General features: G+C 39.8%; 1 protein-coding gene across 1 annotated transcript in view; it reads left to right on the top strand.

The window, feature by feature from the left end:
• LOC117510012 (whirlin-like) overlaps positions 1 to 9026 on the top strand; it is a 274252-nt gene extending 265226 nt beyond the window's left edge. The window contains exons 11-12 of the mRNA XM_034169619.1: positions 7159 to 7367; positions 8946 to 9026. Of these exons, the coding sequence (XP_034025510.1) occupies positions 7159 to 7335 (177 nt within the window). The 3' untranslated portion in view covers positions 7336 to 7367; positions 8946 to 9026. The remainder of the gene's footprint in view (positions 1 to 7158; positions 7368 to 8945) is intronic.
• The last annotated feature ends 8596 nt before the right edge of the window (positions 9027 to 17622 follow it).

The following is a 17622-nucleotide window of genomic DNA, read 5'->3' on the forward strand; positions in this document are numbered from 1 at the left end:
TCAGTTTTTTTCTTTGTTTCCACACACAGTACCCCATAATGACAATGTGAATTTTTTTTAGGTTTTTGTAAATTTATTCAAATAAAAAACAAAATAACTAAGAATCGCATTTACATAAGTATTCACAGCCTTTTCCATGAAGTTCAGAATTGAACTCAGGTGCATCCTTTTTCCACTGATCATCCTTGAGATGTTTCTACAGCTTAACTGGAGTCCACCTGGGCTAAATTCAGTTGATTGGACATGATTTGGAAAGACACACACCTGTCTACATATAAGGTCCCACAGTTGACAGTCAGAGCACAAACCAAGTATGAAGTCAAAGCTGTAGACCTCTGAGACAGGATTGTCTCAGGGCAGAAATCTGGGGAAGTATACAGAACATTTCTGCTGCTTTGAAGGTCCCAGTGAGCACAGTGGCATCCATCATCTGTAAATTGAAGAAGTTCAGATCCACCAGGACTCTTTGTAGAGCTTGCCACTTGGACGTTATGGGGTATTGTGTGTAGAATTCTGTGTGGAAAAAAAATTAATTTACTCCATTTTGGAATAAGGGTGTAACATAATAAAAGTGAAGTGATGTGAATACTTTATGGACACACTGTATCATCTACTTAAATTAACCACTTTCCCTACAGGCTGTCCAACCTTGGTATTCTTTTTATTTGGGCATCTGAGTAGAAGACTTGTCCACCGGCACTTATAATTTTAATTAACTTCACATTTGACACACTGAATATCAGTAAGACCCTTACCCAGAATAGCTTTAAAGGTGTTGATTTTTAACAGCCTTTTTTTGATATTTTAATGTGAAGCAAAATGATTCTTTATAAGGTAATTCAACACACCACTAAGGTAAATTAAAGTTGAATAACCTCTCGAGGAAATACAACATATGGCTAGCATGTGTGTCTGTTGCACTTTTCCAGTTGTTGTGGGGATTTTGAGAATACGTTAAACAGGAATATTTCCTCTGTACAGAATTCAGACTTGAGCTAAATTGGTGCTCATCAGTTAGAACGCAAGATTCAATCATGTCTGAACAGATTTTAGATTTTCCTGAACCTGCCTTTGTTCAGATTCTCTAACATTCCCAAGTTATGGCTTCAACGAGCTTTGCTTCACTTTCTCTTACTTTAACTAATCCCCTTTTTGTTTTCTCTGTTTGTTAGAGAGATTTTGTTAGCTTTATGTAACATCAGCTAATTTTGTTAAACTTTCTTTCACTTTAGCAAACGTTTTAAGTATTCTGATTTTTAAACTGACTTTGCTGTGCTTCCTCTCATTTTTAGCTAACCATTTTTTTAGCATTCTGATTTTTTGAGCTTTTGTTAGCTTTATTTAGCACACGCTAACTCATTCTGTTTTAAGATTCAGTGATTTTTAGCTACCCTTTTTTAGCTTTATTAAGCATAAATTAACTTCTCAATTTAACTAACATTTTATGTTGTGATTTTTAATTATCAGTTGTTAGCTTTATTTTAAGTAAGATAACTTTGCACAGCTTTCTCTCACTTCAGTTAAACATATTTTGTCATGCTCTTATTTTAGCTAGTTGTGTTAGCTTTAGTTAAGATAAGCTGCGACCTTTTTAAATATTCTGATTTTTAGCTAGTTTTGTTACTCCTGGCTTTGCTCTGTGTCCTCTTATTTTGTTAGCTTTATCTTACTTTACTTTTCTTCCTCTCAGTTTAGCAAACTTTATTTAGCATTCTCTGATTTTAGTTGGCCGTTGTTAGATTTATTCCACATTAGCTAATGTTGCTTAGCTTTCTTTAATGTCAGCTACTCTTTTAGCTTATCCCAATCTTGCTCATATTCATCAGCTAACTAATGTTGGGCAGCTTATTTTAGACTTCATAAGCTTGTTTGATTAGCATTACTCCTGTTGGGACTTTTTCTGATTTTAAATGATAAATAAACTGCATTTAGTGCTTTCCCATTTTCGCACATCCAGCATACATTCATCTGCTCATACTCACTTGCACACCAAATTTGAATTAAGGACCTTGCCAAACTTGGTATATATGAAGAGTTCAGATGCAAACCCAGTAAGGTGTATTTTTTTTAATGGACCAAAAATGGAGATTTAAAGGAAATCGTATTCGGAATGCACAGACTTTCATCAATAAACAGTTTGTTCAAATTCTTTCATTTTTGCCACTGATGGTCCCCTTGACAGCCAAGTACATGTTGGCCCTCACTAAAAATTTATGGTTTTGGAGATAATAGTAATTTATAATAATAATAATTTATTCATTTATATAGCGCCAAATCACGAGTAATCGCCTCAAGGCGCGTCACAAACATTTAAAAGCAGAATAAAATGAAATAAGATTAAAACACAAATCAAACAAATTTAACCATAAAAGATAAAAGAAATAAAATGAATAAAAAAGACACACAATCATATAAAATACTAATGATAACAACAGGGAGAACAAATGTGTCTTTAGCCTGGCTTTAAAAGTCTCCACAGAGTCCGACTGTCGTATCAGCACAGGCAGATCATTCCACCAGAGCTGGGGCGCCGGTGATACAAAAGCTCCGTAACCTGCTGACGTTTCTTCACTCCTTGGGACACCCAATAGTCCTGCACCCTGTGAACGCAGGAGCCCTAGCCGGCACATAGGAATCACCAGGCCGGCCAGATAGGAGGGTGCCAGTTCGTAACAGTTTATAGGCCAATATAATACTTTAAAATCCGATCTCAAAGAGACCAGAAGCCAGTGTAGGGATGCCAGAACCGGCATAATATGGTCAAACCTTCTGTGTGTGTCAGAAGTCTGGCAGCAACATTTTGAACCAGTTGAAGACCCCTGATGCTGGACTGTGGTAAACCAGAAAACAAAGCATTACAATAGTCCAATCTAGAAGAAACAAAAGCATGAACAGAGTCTCAGGATCAGCCATAGACAGGATTGGGACGAATCTTTGCTATATTTCTTAGATGAAAGAAAGCAGTCCTTGTAATTCCCTAATGTGGGAGGTCAAAGGACACACATAGGATCAAAAATTACCCCAAGGTTCTTCAGTTTGTCAGTATGATGTATAACACATGAACCTAGGTTAAGCGCTAGCTGATCAAATTGATGCCAATGTCTTGCTGGACCAAGAACCATCATTTCAGTCTTATCAGAGGTTCTAAAAGTAGAAAGTTGTTAGACATCCAACTTCTCACTGCTGCGAGACAGTCCTGTAAAGATTTTATGTGGACAGGATTTCCAGCAGCTATCGGCATATACAACTGAGTGTCATCAGCATAGCAATGAAAAGCAACCCCAAAACTCTGCAAAATGTTCCCAAAAGGTGCCATATACAGGGAAAAAAGCAGGAGACCCAGAACGGATCCCTGCGGAACCTCGAACTTCATACCCCTAAAATCAGAGGTACTGTCGTTGTTGGTACTGGTCGTTCCCAAACACAGTGGGAACGACCAGACAAATAAGATGTCAACCACGCAAGAGCAGTTCCACTAATCCTGAAACAGTTTTCTAGCTTATCAAGTAGAATATGATGATCAACGGTGTCAAACGCAGCACTGAGATCCAGCAACACCAATACTGTAGTAGTATCCGAGTCCACTGCTCACAGAAGATCATTAACTACTTTAATAAGTGCTGTTTCTGTGGAGTGATGTTTTCTAAAAGCAGACTGCAGTGGCTCAAAAAGGTCATTCTCAGTAAGATAGTCCACAAGCTGCCGTGAAACCACCTTTTCCAGAATTTTAGAGCAGAATGATAGATTTGATATCGGCCTGTAATTTTTCAATACACCAGGATCAAGATTAGATTTCTTGAGTAGTGGTTTAACCACTGCAGATTTAAAACAATTTGGAACAGATCCAGAGTTTAGAGAAAGGTTAACAATTTCCAGCACAGTCGGCCCAAGAATGGGCCAAAGATCCTTAAACAATTTTGTTGGTATAGGATCAAATAAACAAGTTGTGCTTTTAGTAGACATCACGAGTTTCGTCAGCACACCTAGTGAGATACTATCAAATTCCATGAATCTAGGTAGCACCTCAGTGGTAGTCCCTAGCTCAGTAGCTGGATACAATGACTGGACCAAAGTATGCTGAGATGTGCTCAACCTAATATCTTCTATTTTCTTTTTGAAATAGTCCAGAAAGTCATGTGCTGAAAAAGGAGAACGACCAACAGGTGGCTGTCCATGAATAAGGAATGCCACCGTATCAAACAAAAACTTTGAATTATGCTTGTTTTTGTTTATCAATTCAGAGTAATAGGCCTGCTTCGTAGCCAATAAACATGCTTATAATCTAAAATAGCTTCACACCATGCAAGGTGGAACACCTCTAGTTTGGAACTACGCCATTTCCGTTCCAACCCTCTAGCCTTCTGCTTAAGGTCACGCAAATAACTGTTGAACCAAGGTGTCTGTGCCTTGGGAAGGCATGGCCTTAATAGAGGCGCAATCTTATCAAGTGTGGTTTTTAGCACTAAATTCAGGCTATCCGCAAGACTGTCTACTGACTGAAAATTCATCAAGCTTGAAGTTAAGATTTCTGGTAGTCACGCTTCGAGTTCAGTCAAAGTTGAAGGTTTAATACGTCGCCGCAATGATAGGCAAGGTTGTTGCTCCACTAAACACGGCAGCGTAACTGTAAACCTAATAAGCGAGTGGTCAGAGACCGCTGATGCAAGAGGCAGGATGTTGATATCTGTGACAGCAAGGCCACGTGCAAGAACCAAATCCAGAGTATTACCACTGACATGCGTTGAACCATGAATGAACTGCTGAAATCCTAGTGCATCCATGATTTCCATAAATTATTTACCAAGGGGATCAGAGGGCTTATTTATATGAATGTTAAAGTCACCAATAATCAAAATGTTGTCTACACTAGTTGAAAGACTAGAGATGAACGCGCCAAATTCATCTAAAAAAATCAGAGTATGGGCCAGGAGACCTATAGACAGTGACAATATAACATAGCTGATTTCCAGTTTTATGACCTTGACAGTACTTAGCATCATGGGCATAATGGAGAATCAGATGCTCAAATGAATTATATTTATGACCCCCAACAGTTAATAAAGTAAACCTGGATTTATAAATAAAAGCAACACCCCCGCCTTTCCTCATATTACGTGAAATGTGACTAAAAGTGTACGCCGGTGGGCAGACCTCATTCAGAGGAAGGACAGCTGTGGATTTAAGCCAGGTTTCACATAGCCCAAGCATATCCAGACGATGATCCACAATTAAGTCATTCACCAGCAATGACTTCAGAGACAATGATCTGATGTTAATGAGACCCAAACAAAGGATCTCGGTGGGATCAACAGATTTTAATTGCAGATTTTAACTTTGCATATATATATATATATATATATATATATATATATATATATATATATATATACACACACAAGGGCTGTCCATAAAGTATAGGTCCTTTTTATTTTTTTCAAAAACTATATGGATTTCATTCATATGTTTTACGTCAGACATGCTTGAACCCTCGTGCGCATGCGTGAGTTTTTCCACGCCTGTCGGTGACGTCATTCACCTGTGAGCACTCCTTGTGGGAGGAGTCGTCCAGCCCCTCGTCGGAATTCCTTTGTCTGTGAAGTTGCTGAGAGACTGGCGCTTTGTGTGATTAAAACTTTTTCTAAACCTGTGAGACACATCGAAGTGGACACGGTTCGAAAAATTAAGCTGGTTTTCTGTGAAAATTTTAATGGCTGATGAGAGATTTTGAGGTGATACTGTCGCTTTAAGGACTTCCCACGGTGCGAGACATCGTGCAGCGCTCTCAGGCGCTGTCGTCAGTCTGTTCAAGCTGAAAACCTCCACATTTCAGGCTCTATTGATCCAGGACGTCGTAAGAGAACAGAGAAGTTTCAGAAGAAGTCGGTTTCAGCATTTTATCCGGATATTCCACTGTTAAAGGAGATTTTTTGCACGACGTCTCGCTCCGTGGGAAGTCCTTAAAGCGACAGTATCACCTCAAAATCTCTCATCAGGCGTTAAAATTTTCACAGAAAACCAGCTTAATTTTTCGAACCGTGTCCACTTCGATGTGTCTCACAGGTTTAGAAAAAATTTTGATCAAACAAAGCGCCAGTCTCTCAGCAACTTCTCAGACAAAGGAATTCCGACGAGGGGCTGGACGACTCCTCCCACAAGGAGTGCTCACAGGCGAATGACGTCACCGACAGGCGTGGAAAAACTCACGCATGCGCACGAGGGTTCAAGCATGACTGACGTAAAAACATATGAATGAAATCCATATAGTTTTTGAAAAAAATAAAAAGGACCTATACTTTATTGACAGACCTCGTAAATATGCATTTTCTCAGCGGCCCGACCACAAAATAAGTCATTTGGAGCAACGTACATTTTCCAAGAGGCAGGTTAAAAATGACTGAAAAGTGCCAGCTAATGGTGCATTTAAGGTAGAATGGAAAATCTGAAAAGAAAGCCAGAAATTAAGAAGCCAAATTACTGATGATATTTTTCTATGGTTGTGGACCTCACATCCTCCACACTGTTGAGCTAAAAACACTAATTCTTCATGTTGGACCTGATTAAGAAAGAGGCGGGGCCATGAAATCATAGCATTAGTTTTCAAATGGAAATCAAATGTTGTACTGCCAGTATATGGAACGTGGTGTGTGTGCTTTGTCTGCACTGTACCGCCCACCCAGCTAGAATGGGTGCAGACCCTGGCAGGGGAAGTAACCTACAATGGACTAACTTCCCAACCGGGGAGTCGTAAACTGTGAAGTGCTTCTCGTCACGGTATCTGGGAATCAGGACCGGCACGGTGGACCTCAGTGCCTTTACAGATTTAAGAAACAGAAACAGTTTGGTCAATCTGTTGCTGTTCTTAAAAACAGCTTCACAGTAGAGTGGAAGACCAAGTTAAAAAGGAGGACATAAAATCTCCGCTTCAGTTTGCCAAAAGACACATGGGAGACTGGAGCTTCATGTTCACCTGTTTTCTTTTTGATGAAGTCCTCCTGTGTTCCTCTCTACATTTGCTTCAGGCTGTTACCTTGCCTTGTTTTAATTTGTAACTAATCACATCTAATTTATTCCTTTAATCTCTTTATTCCTTTAATCTCTTTCTAAATATGTTTCCCTCACTTGTTTGTTTTTTTTTTTTTTTCTTTTGTCTGCTGACAGAAAGGAGGCTCAGCTCATAACTGTGGCCAGCTGAAGGTGGGTCAGGTCATCCTGGAGGTCAATGGAGTTTCACTGAGAGGTCGGGATCATAAGGATGCTGCCCAGATCATCGCCGACGCCTTCAAGACCAAAGACATGGACCACATTGACCTCCTGGTGATTGAACCAGGACCTTAGTGTGAGGGGCCGTTCACGTGGCTTAGTTTAGGAAGATGCTGTGATACAGTGAGGAAAATAAGTATTTGATCCACTGTTGATTTAGCAAGTTTTCCCACCTACAAAGAATGGAGAGGTCTGTAAGTTTGACTGTAGGTACACTTCATCTCTGAGAGACAGAATCTAAAAAAAAAAAAAAAAAAAAAAAAATCAGAAAATCACATTGTATGATTTTGAAATAATTCATAATAATTATGGCATAAAATAAGTATTTGATACAATAGAAAAACAGACCATAATATCTGGTACAGAAACCTTTGTTTGCGGTTCCAGAGCTCAGACGTTTCCTGTAGTTCTTGACAAAGTTTGCACACTGCAGCAGTGATTTTGGTCCACTCCTCCATACAGATCTTCTCTAGATCTTTCAGGTTTGGAGTTTCAGCTCCCTCCAAAGATTTTCTATTGAGTTCAGGTCTGGAGACTGGCCAGGCCACTCCAGGACCTTGAAATGCTTCTTACAGAGCCCCTCCTTAGTTGCCCTGACTGTGTGTTTGGGGTCATTGTCATGCTGGAAGACCCAGCCATGACCCATCTTCATTGCTCCTACTGAGGGAAGGAGGCTGTTTGCTAAAATCTCACAATCCCATCCATCCTCCCTTCAATACGGTGCAGTCGTCCTGTCCCCTTTTCAGAAAAGCACCCCCAAAAATTATGTTTCCACCCCCATGCTTCACGGTTAGGACGGTGTTCTTGGGGTTGTTCTCATCCTCCAAACACGGCGAGTGGAGTTTATTCCAAAATGCTCCATTTTGGTCTCATCTGACCACATGACCTTCTCCCATGCCTCCTCTGGATCATCCAGATGGTCACTGGTGAACTTCAAACGGGCCTGGACATGTGCTGGCTTGAGCAGGGGGACCTTGCTGCCCTGTAGGATTTTAAACCATGACAGCATCATGTGTTACTAATGTAATCTTTGTGACTGTGGTCCCAGCTCTCTTCAGGTCATTGACCAGGTCCTCCTGTGTAGTTCTGGGTTTTCTCAGAATCATCCTTACTTCACAAGGTGCGATCTTGTATGGAGCTCCAGACAGAGGAAGATTGATGTTCATCTTGTGTTTCTTCCACTTTCTAATAAATAATCATAACAGTTGTTGTCTTCTACCAAGCTGCTTGTCTGTTGTCCTGTAGTCCATCCCAGCCTTGTGCAGGTCTACACTTTTTCCCTGGTGTCCTTAGACAGCTCTTTGGTCTTGGCCATGGTGGATAGACTGTGACTGACTGAGTGTGTGGACAGGTGTCTTTTATACAGGTAAGAAGTTCAAACAGGTGCAATTAATACAGGTAAAGAGTGTAGAATAAGAGGGCTTCTTAAAGTAAAATTAACAGGTCTGTGAGAGCCAAGATTCTTGCTGGGTGGTAAGTGATCAAATACTTATTTCATGCAATGAAATGCAAATTAATTATTTAAAAATCAAACAATGTAATTTTCAGATTTTTTTTTTTTTTTGATTCTGACTCTCACAGTTGAAGTTTACCTATGATAAAACTTACAGACCTCAACATTCTTTGTAGGTGGGAAGACTTGCAAACTCGACAGTGGTTCAAATACTTATTTGCCTCACTGTACTTCTGAGAGGAAACCACATGGCATGCACATGATGCTGGCGTCCAATCACAGCGCTTGAGTTTCAGGGAGAGGGTAACTTGAAAAGTGTGGGTGTGGCATTGATTGCACTCTTACGTTTTGCACAGTTTCAATTAGCAATGCACATTGATAGCTGCCATCTCATCACCATGGTCAAATTCTATTTATAATATGTATTATTCATGGGCCCTATCACACCCAGCACAAAGGAGTGCACAGCGCAGCGCAAGCGTTAATGGTAGTTTCCACCGGATACTCTTGTGGTTTTCATGCCCATCTCACACATTGCTAAAATACAGATCAGAACTGTGCTCATTTATGTGACCGTAAGCATGTTGTTTTAAAATTAAGGTGTGATCAAGCACAGTACTGTCAGTTAGTATCATCTGACGGCAAAAAGTGATTGCACCATAAAGTAACTAAAACGCTCAAAAGTCCATCATGGTGTGTTTCTGGTAGTTAGAGCATACAAGACTCAGGCGCACCTTACAAAAGTGGGTTCAAGACTCATGCACATTGTGCTTCTTCACAAAAGGAAACAGATTTGTACATTACTTTTTATTATTTCATGTCACACAATGTCATTTGGCACCACATATATAGATTAGCAGATGGTATTGTGTTTGCTGATTCATATGCATAAAATACAGAAACAGATACAGAAAACCTTATTAATCCCCAAAGGGCAGTTAAGTTGCAGCAGTTGCAGTCGACCAGTCACCCATATACAACCCCTGGCAAAAATTATGGAATCACCGGCCTCGGACGATGTTCATTCAGTTGTTTAATTTTGTAGAAAAAAAGCAGATCACAGACATGACACAAAACTAAAGTAATTTCAAATGGCAACTTTCTGGCTTTAAGAAACACTATAAGAAATCAAGAAAAAAAGATTGTGGCAGTCAGTAACAGTTACTTTTTTAGACCAAGCAGAGGAAAAAAATATGGAATCACTCAATTCTGAGGAAAAAATTATGGAATCACCCTGTAAATTTTCATCCCCAAAACTAACACCTGCATCATATCAGATCTGCTCGTTAGTCTGCATCTAAAAAGGAGTGAACACACCTTGGAGAGCTGTTGCACCAAGAGGACTGACATGAATCATGGCTCCAACACGAGAGATGTCTTGAAACAAAGGAGAGGATTATCAAACTCTTAAAAGAGGGTAAATCATCATGCAATGTTGCAAAAGATGTTGGTTGTTCACAGTCAGCTGTGTCTAAACTCTGGACCAAATACAAACAACATGGGAAGGTTGTTAAAGGCAAACATACTGGTAGACCAAGGAAGACGTCAAAGCATCAAGACAGAAAACGGAAAGCAATATGTCTGAAAAATCGAAAAATGTACAACAAAACAAATGAGGAACAAATGGGAGGAAACTGGAGTCAACGTCTGTGACCGAACTGTAAGAAACCGCCTAAAGGAAATGGGATTTACATACAGAAAAGCTAAACGAAAGCCATCATTAACACCTAAACAGAAAAAAACAAGGTTACAATGGGCTAAGGAAAAGCAATTGTGGACTGTGGATGACTGGATGAAAGTCATATTCAGTGATGAATCTCGAATCTGCATTGGGTAAGGTGATGATGCTGGAACTTTTGTTTGGTGCCGTTCCAATGAGATTTATAAAGATGACTGCCTGAAGAGAACATGTAAATTTCCACAGTCATTGATGATATGGGGCTGCATGTCAGGTAAAGGCACTGGGGAGATGGCTGTCATTACATAATCAATAAATGCACAAGTTTATGTTGATATTTTGGACAATTGAAAGGATGTTTGGGGATGATGAAATCATTTTTCAAGATGATAATGCATCTTGCCATAGAGCAAAAACTGCAAAAACATTCCTTGCAAAAAGACACATAGGGTCAATGTCAATGAGCAGATCTGATTTGATGCAGGTGTTAATTTGGGGGATGAAAATTTACAGGGTGATTCCATAATTTTTTCCTCAGAATTGAGTGATTCCATATTTTTTCCCTCTGCTTGGTCTAAAAAAGTAACTGTTACTGACTGCCACAATCTTTTTTTCCTGATTTCTTATAGTGTTTCTTAAAGCCAGAAAGTTGCCATTTGAAATGACTTTAGTTTTGTGTCATGTCTGTGATCTGCATTTTTTCTACAAAATTAAACAACTGAATGAACATCCTCTGAGGTCGGTGATTCCATAATTTTTGCCAGGGGTTGTACATTTATACAAAATAACAAGAATTCCCAAATGTCAGAGGAAAGATTACGGGGGGAATAAAGCTGCTGTGCACATGAGCAAGGCAGAGAGCAGAACAAGTTCAAGAATAAAAGACTATTAAAGAAAGAACTAAAAACAAGAACAAAAACTAAATAACTAGACTAAATACAAGAATAAAATGCAGAAACTCACATTCTGTGACTGTTCTGGTCATATGGACAGTGCTCAACTTATTTATACTCTGCATTTAGCATCTTAATGGCAAAAGGAATAAATGACTTGGAGTAGAGGATTGTCTTCCTCGGGGGAGGTGAGTTTTCACTATTTAACTTACTGCATAAAATCAGATTTTTCAGACTATTTGGTGACCTTGTCCTTTGACCTTCCCATTATACTGTCAGAGTGAGATGATATCTCTGCTAATTCACATGTGTAATGTGACTGAAATCAGCCAAGTGGTTCCTCAGGTTTTCATTTGGATACACACAGAAAGACAAACAGATAAAGTGATTAAAGTAGTCTCTGGGAGTTGGGTGGGGGTGACAGAAAAACAAAACTTACACCTTACTGCTTCATTGATTCACCTCAGGGAGCTTTGGTGGCTGCTGTCCACTGGTGCACTCTAACATGTTGACACTGATTGGTTAACTCACCAGAAAACCTCTCACTTGCATTCTCTTACTTAATTCCACAGCAATGTGCTCCTGACACACTCACTCTTAAGGGGAACGATGATTAATAAATTAGATTACTTCATGTTATCAATCAATCAATCAATTTTTTTATATAGCGCCAAATCACAACAAACAGTTGCCCCAAGGTGCTCCATATTGTAAGGCAAGGCCATACAATAATTATGTAAAACCCCAACGGTCAAAACGACCGCCTGTGAGCAAGCACTTGGCTACAGTGCGAAGGAAAAACTCCCTTTTAACAGGAAGAAACCTCCAGCAGAACCAGGCTCAGGGAGGGGCAGTCTTCTGCTGGGACTGGTTGGGGCTGAGGGAGAGAACCAGGAAAAAGACATGCTGTGGAGGGGAGCAGAGATCGATCACTAATGATTAAATGCAGAGTGGTGCATACAGAGCAAAAAGAGAAAGAAACAGTGCATCATGGGAACCCCCCAGCAGTCTACGTCTATAGCAGCATAACTAAGGGATGGTTCAGGGTCACCTGATCCAGCCCTAACTATAAGCTTTAGCAAAAAGGAAAGTTTTAAGCCTAATCTTAAAAGTAGAGAGGGTGTCTGTCTCCCTGATCCGAATTGGGAGCTGGTTCCACAGGAGAGGAGCCTGAAAGCTGAAGGCTCTGCCTCCCATTCTACTCTTACAAACCCTAGGAACTACAAGTAACCCTGCAGTCTGAGAGCGAAGCGCTCTATTGGGGTGATATGGTACTACGAGGTCCCTAAGATAAGATGGGACCTGATTATTCAAAACCTTATAAGTAAGAAGAAGAATTTTAAATTCTATTCTAGAATTAACAGGAAGCCAATGAAGAGAGGCCAATATGGGTGAGATATGCTCTCTCCTTCTAGTCCCCGTCAGTACTCTAGCTGCAGCATTTTTAATTAACTGAAGGCTTTTTAGGGAATTTTTAGGACAACCTGATAATAATGAATTACAATAGTCCAGCCTAGAGGAAATAAATGCATGAATTAGTTTTTCAGCATCACTCTGAGACAAGACCTTTCTGATTTTAGAGATATTGCGTAAATGCAAAAAAGCAGTCCTACATATTTGTTTAATATGCACTTTGAATGACATATCCTGATCAAAAATGACTCCAAGATTTCTCACAGTATTACTAGAGGTCAGGGTAATGCCATCCAGAGTAAGGATCTGGTGAGACACCATGTTTCTAAGATTTGTGGGGCCAAGTACAATAACTGAAGTTATTGTACTTGGCCCCACACAAGTGCACAAGTCCATGAATCCAACCCCTTTGTACAAAGCCTTGCACTCTGATTACGTGCCTGCTGAACAGCAAAAAGTGCCCCAAATACACCCGCGCTTTGCATTTCAGACCATTTGACTATCAAGATAGGGCCCACTATGTCCATCACTCGGAGAGAAGACAGGTGGCAAAATATTACATAACCAAGCCTGTATTAATATTTACATACGTCCAACTAAGTAGAAATACTACTACTAATAATAATGTTGGACCACAATTCATGAAGCGCATGCACGTATAAAATACTTCACTGTAAATAGAGAACTATATAAACTTTTGTATTAAATTATGACCTGAGTAACTGTGGAAATTCAGCAGCAAGCTCTCACAAGCTCGCAACCTGAGCTCAGAACATGAATTTGACTGATCACCCCACATAGAAAACAGTGTATGGATTTTACTAAGAGTCTAGTAAAACCTATGGGTACTTCATGAATTCTCATTCTACACAAATTACTATTACTTTGGCTTCTTGGCTCCGCCCATTTGAGGTGAAACTTAAACAGGGCTTTTTTTCTTTTTATGTGATGCGTTTGGAGTAACATTTCCAATATAAGAACAAAACCAATAATCGTCATCCTGTGTCATATTTTCAAAATCAATTACCATGTCTCATATGCCTTAAAGAAAAAAAAATAGAGTGATTTTAGAGATCAGCCAACTTTCTTTTGTTGTACCTCAGTAGGTGAGGTATGTTAATCAAAATTGCACTTTTTGGTGTTTGTGTATAATGACGACAACTTTCAATATATTAATTTGATAAAACATTAACAGCTGCACATTAGAATATGACAGTTTGTAAATATTGTAGTTTGCTTGGAGCCTGTACATGAAATGATGATGAAATGTTTAAAAAATATCAATATACAGTGTAAGAGTAATATTTTCTAGCAGTATACCATAGTACAACCCCTGGCAATAATTATGGAATCACCGGCCTCGGACGATGTTCATCCAGTTGTTTAATTTTGTAGAAAAAAAGCAGATCACAGACATGACACAAAACTAAAGTCATTTCAAATGGCAACTTTCTGGCTTTAAGAAACACTATAAGAAATCAGGAAAAAAAATTGTGGCAGTCAGTAACGGTTATTTTTTTAGACCAAGCAGAGGAAAAAAAATATGGACTCACTCAATTCTGAGGAATAAATTATGGAATCACCCTGTAAATTTCATCCCCAAAACTAACACCTGCATCAAATCAGATCTGCTTGTTAGTCTGCATCTAAAAAGGAGTGAACACACCTTGGAGAGCTGTTGCGCCAAGTGGACTGACATGAATCATGGCTCCAACACGAGAGATGTCAATTGAAACAAAGGAGAGGATTATCAAACTCTTAAAAGAGGGTAAATCATCACGCAATGTTGGAAAAGATGTTGGTTGTTCACAGTCAGCTGTGTCTAAACTCTGGACCAAATACAAACAACATGGGAAGGTTGTTAAAGGCAAACATACTGGTAGACCAAGGAAGACATCAAAGCGTCAAGACAGAAAACTTAAAGCAATATGTCTCAAAAATCGAAAACGCACAACAAAACAAATGAGGAACAAATGGGAGGAAACTGGAGTCAACGTCTGTGACCGAACTGTAAGAAACCGCCTAAAGGAAATGGGATTTACATACAGAAAAGCTAAACGAAAGCCATCATTAACACCTAAACAGGAAAAAACAAGGTTACAATGGGCTAAGGAAAAGCAATCGTGGACTGTGGATGACTGGATGAAAGTCATATTCAGTGATGAATCTCGAATCTACACTGGGCAAGGTGATGATGCTGGAACTTTTGTTTGGTCCCATTCCAATGAGATTTATAAAGATGACTGCCTGAGAGAACATGTAAATTTCCACAGTCATTGATGATATGGGGCTGCATGTCAGGTAAAGGCACTGGGGAGATGGCTGTCATTACATCATCAATAAATGCACAAGTTTACATTGATATTTTGGACACTTTTCTTATCCCATCAATTGAAAGGATGTTTGGGGATGATGAAATCATTTTTCAAGATGATAATGCATCTTGCCATAGAGCAAAAACTGTGAAAAGATTCCTTGCAAAAAGACACATAGGGTCAATGTCATGGCCTGCAAATAGTCCGGATCTTAATCCAATTGAAAATCTTTGGTGAAAGTTGAAGAAAATGGTCCATGACAAGGCTCCAACCTGCAAAGCTGATCTGGCAACAGCAATCAGAGAAAGTTGGAGCCAGATTGATGAAGAGTACTGTTTGTCACTCATTAAGTCCATGCCTCAGAGACTGCAAGCTGTTATAAAAGCCAGAGGTGGTGCAACAAAATACTAGTGATGTGTTGGAGCGTTCTTTTGTTTTTCATGATTCCATAATTTATTCCTCAGAATTGAGTGAGTCCATATTTTTTTCCTCTGCTTGGTCTAAAAAAGTAACCGTTACTGACTGCCACAATTTTTTTTTTCTTGATTTCTTATAGTGTTTCTTAAAGGCAGATAGTTGCCATTTGAAATGACTTTAGTTTTGTGTCATGTCTGTGATCTGCTTTTTTCCTACAAAATTAAACAACTGAATGAACATCCTACGAGGCCGGTGATTCCATAATTATTGCCAGGGGTTGTATACTGCTAACCTGACATCACTTTTGTTTTATTTTTTGCTTTTCGCTGTGTGGTAAGGTGCAGGATGTGCCCCACAGATGTTGAAGTCCTCAGTAATGGATGTTAATGTCAGAGTACACACACAGTGATAAACAGATGAGCTCATTTCCACGGACAGCAGAGTGAATGCTGTCTCGAGTCTGAAAGCCATACAATACAAATCACCGAGTGCGGGCAGTGAAGGGAACGCTGTGTGCATATCTTAATTATATTTTTATGTTTCGCTGCTAATGTGTGATGGACGTCGTGCTAATATTAACATTTTTCCTGATTATTTTGAAAGCGATGTGAATGTCCACACTGTGACAAACATTTGTGTTAAAGGACCAGTCCACTGTTTTAGAACCTGAGCCCTATTGGGAAAATAGTCAGGGAATGGATTACATTATTTCTGTAATCGTTATATCATCATATCATCATAACTGAAATCAACATTTGATTAATCACTGGGCCCTAATGTTTTGTTAACATCTTCTTGCATTGTATTTGTTACAAAATACTACGGTTTGAAAATGTTGACGCGCCCTCAGACATTCACACATTTCAGTGTTTTTTTAATTTGGCATCAAAAGTTTAAAAAAAAATCCAATTTAAAATTTCAAAGGTTACACTCCGTAAACCTTAAGCCCCATTTTCTCTCTCTGTACGTCTCACCCGTGAGTCTGAGAAGCCTGCTGTTTATAGCATGTGAAGATCACGGTTGCCCATAAATGAAGCAAACCCGTGCGCTAGTTCTGGCAGACAACTCGAGCTAAATGCTATTTATACATTAGCATGCCTCATTCACATAATTACCACATATCTCCTACCAAACACTTTTTAATTCTTACACGATCCTCTAAATCACTCGCTCTAAATTGGGTGAGCTGTGATTTCCCAGCTCCCCCTCTGCCTGTCAGCACTGTTGCTGCCATCATTGCTACTGCTGCTAAGCCCCGCCTCCACCCCAGCATCCATCTGCGGGCTGTAATCAGGTGAGATAAAATGTGCATGACTAATGATCACTCCCTCATGTCTCAAGCAAGATCAGAGGGGAGCAACTGTGATCCAAGCCCGTCTGATAAACTCAAAAGTACATGCTCCTGTTGCTTCTACATGAGTTGGCTGAGTGAAAAGTCATCTAGTGTGCAGCTTGATGACATATCACATGTTTACCATATGGTGTGCAAAACAACCGCAGTCTGTGTTATACTGTAATTTTAACATAAACTCAGTCATGTCTGGGAGCATGTGAATCCCATTAGGAGTCAACACTGGATTATTCATAAACCTCCTCTTTGGCCTCCCTCTTGTCCTCCTGCTTGGTGGTTCCATCCTCAGCATCCTTCTCCCTATATAGTCTAGGTCCTTCATCTGTACATGTCCAAACCATATCAGTCTCACATCTCTGTCCTCACCTCCAAACTGTCCTACCTGTACTGTCCTTCTGAGAAGCTCATTACCAATCATCTACCAATCCTGGTGACTCCCAAGGAAAATTGAAACACCTCCAGCTCTGCCTCCTGTCTTTTTGTTAGTGCCACCACCTCCAAGCTGTACAACAGAGCTAGTCTTGTAAACATTCCCCTTCACTCTTTCAGACACCCTTCAGTCACAAGCCACTCCTGTCACTTTCTCCAGCCTGCCTGTACTCTCATCTTCTCCTCTCTACCACACTCTCCGTTACTTTGAACAGTTTACCCAATGTATTTAAACACACTGCCACCTCTACTGCTTGCACTGTTACACCATGTCCCTCCTCATTCGCACACATACATATATTCAGTCTTGCTCCAACTGACTTTCATCGCCCTTCTCTTCAGAGCCACCTGTCCAGGCTCATCTCAACCTGCTCTCTACTCTCGCTAACAATCACAAATTCAACTGTATCTCT

This window comes from Thalassophryne amazonica, chromosome 5 (assembly GCF_902500255.1).
Source record: "Thalassophryne amazonica chromosome 5, fThaAma1.1, whole genome shotgun sequence".
Classification (NCBI taxonomy): Eukaryota; Metazoa; Chordata; class Actinopteri; order Batrachoidiformes; family Batrachoididae; genus Thalassophryne; species Thalassophryne amazonica.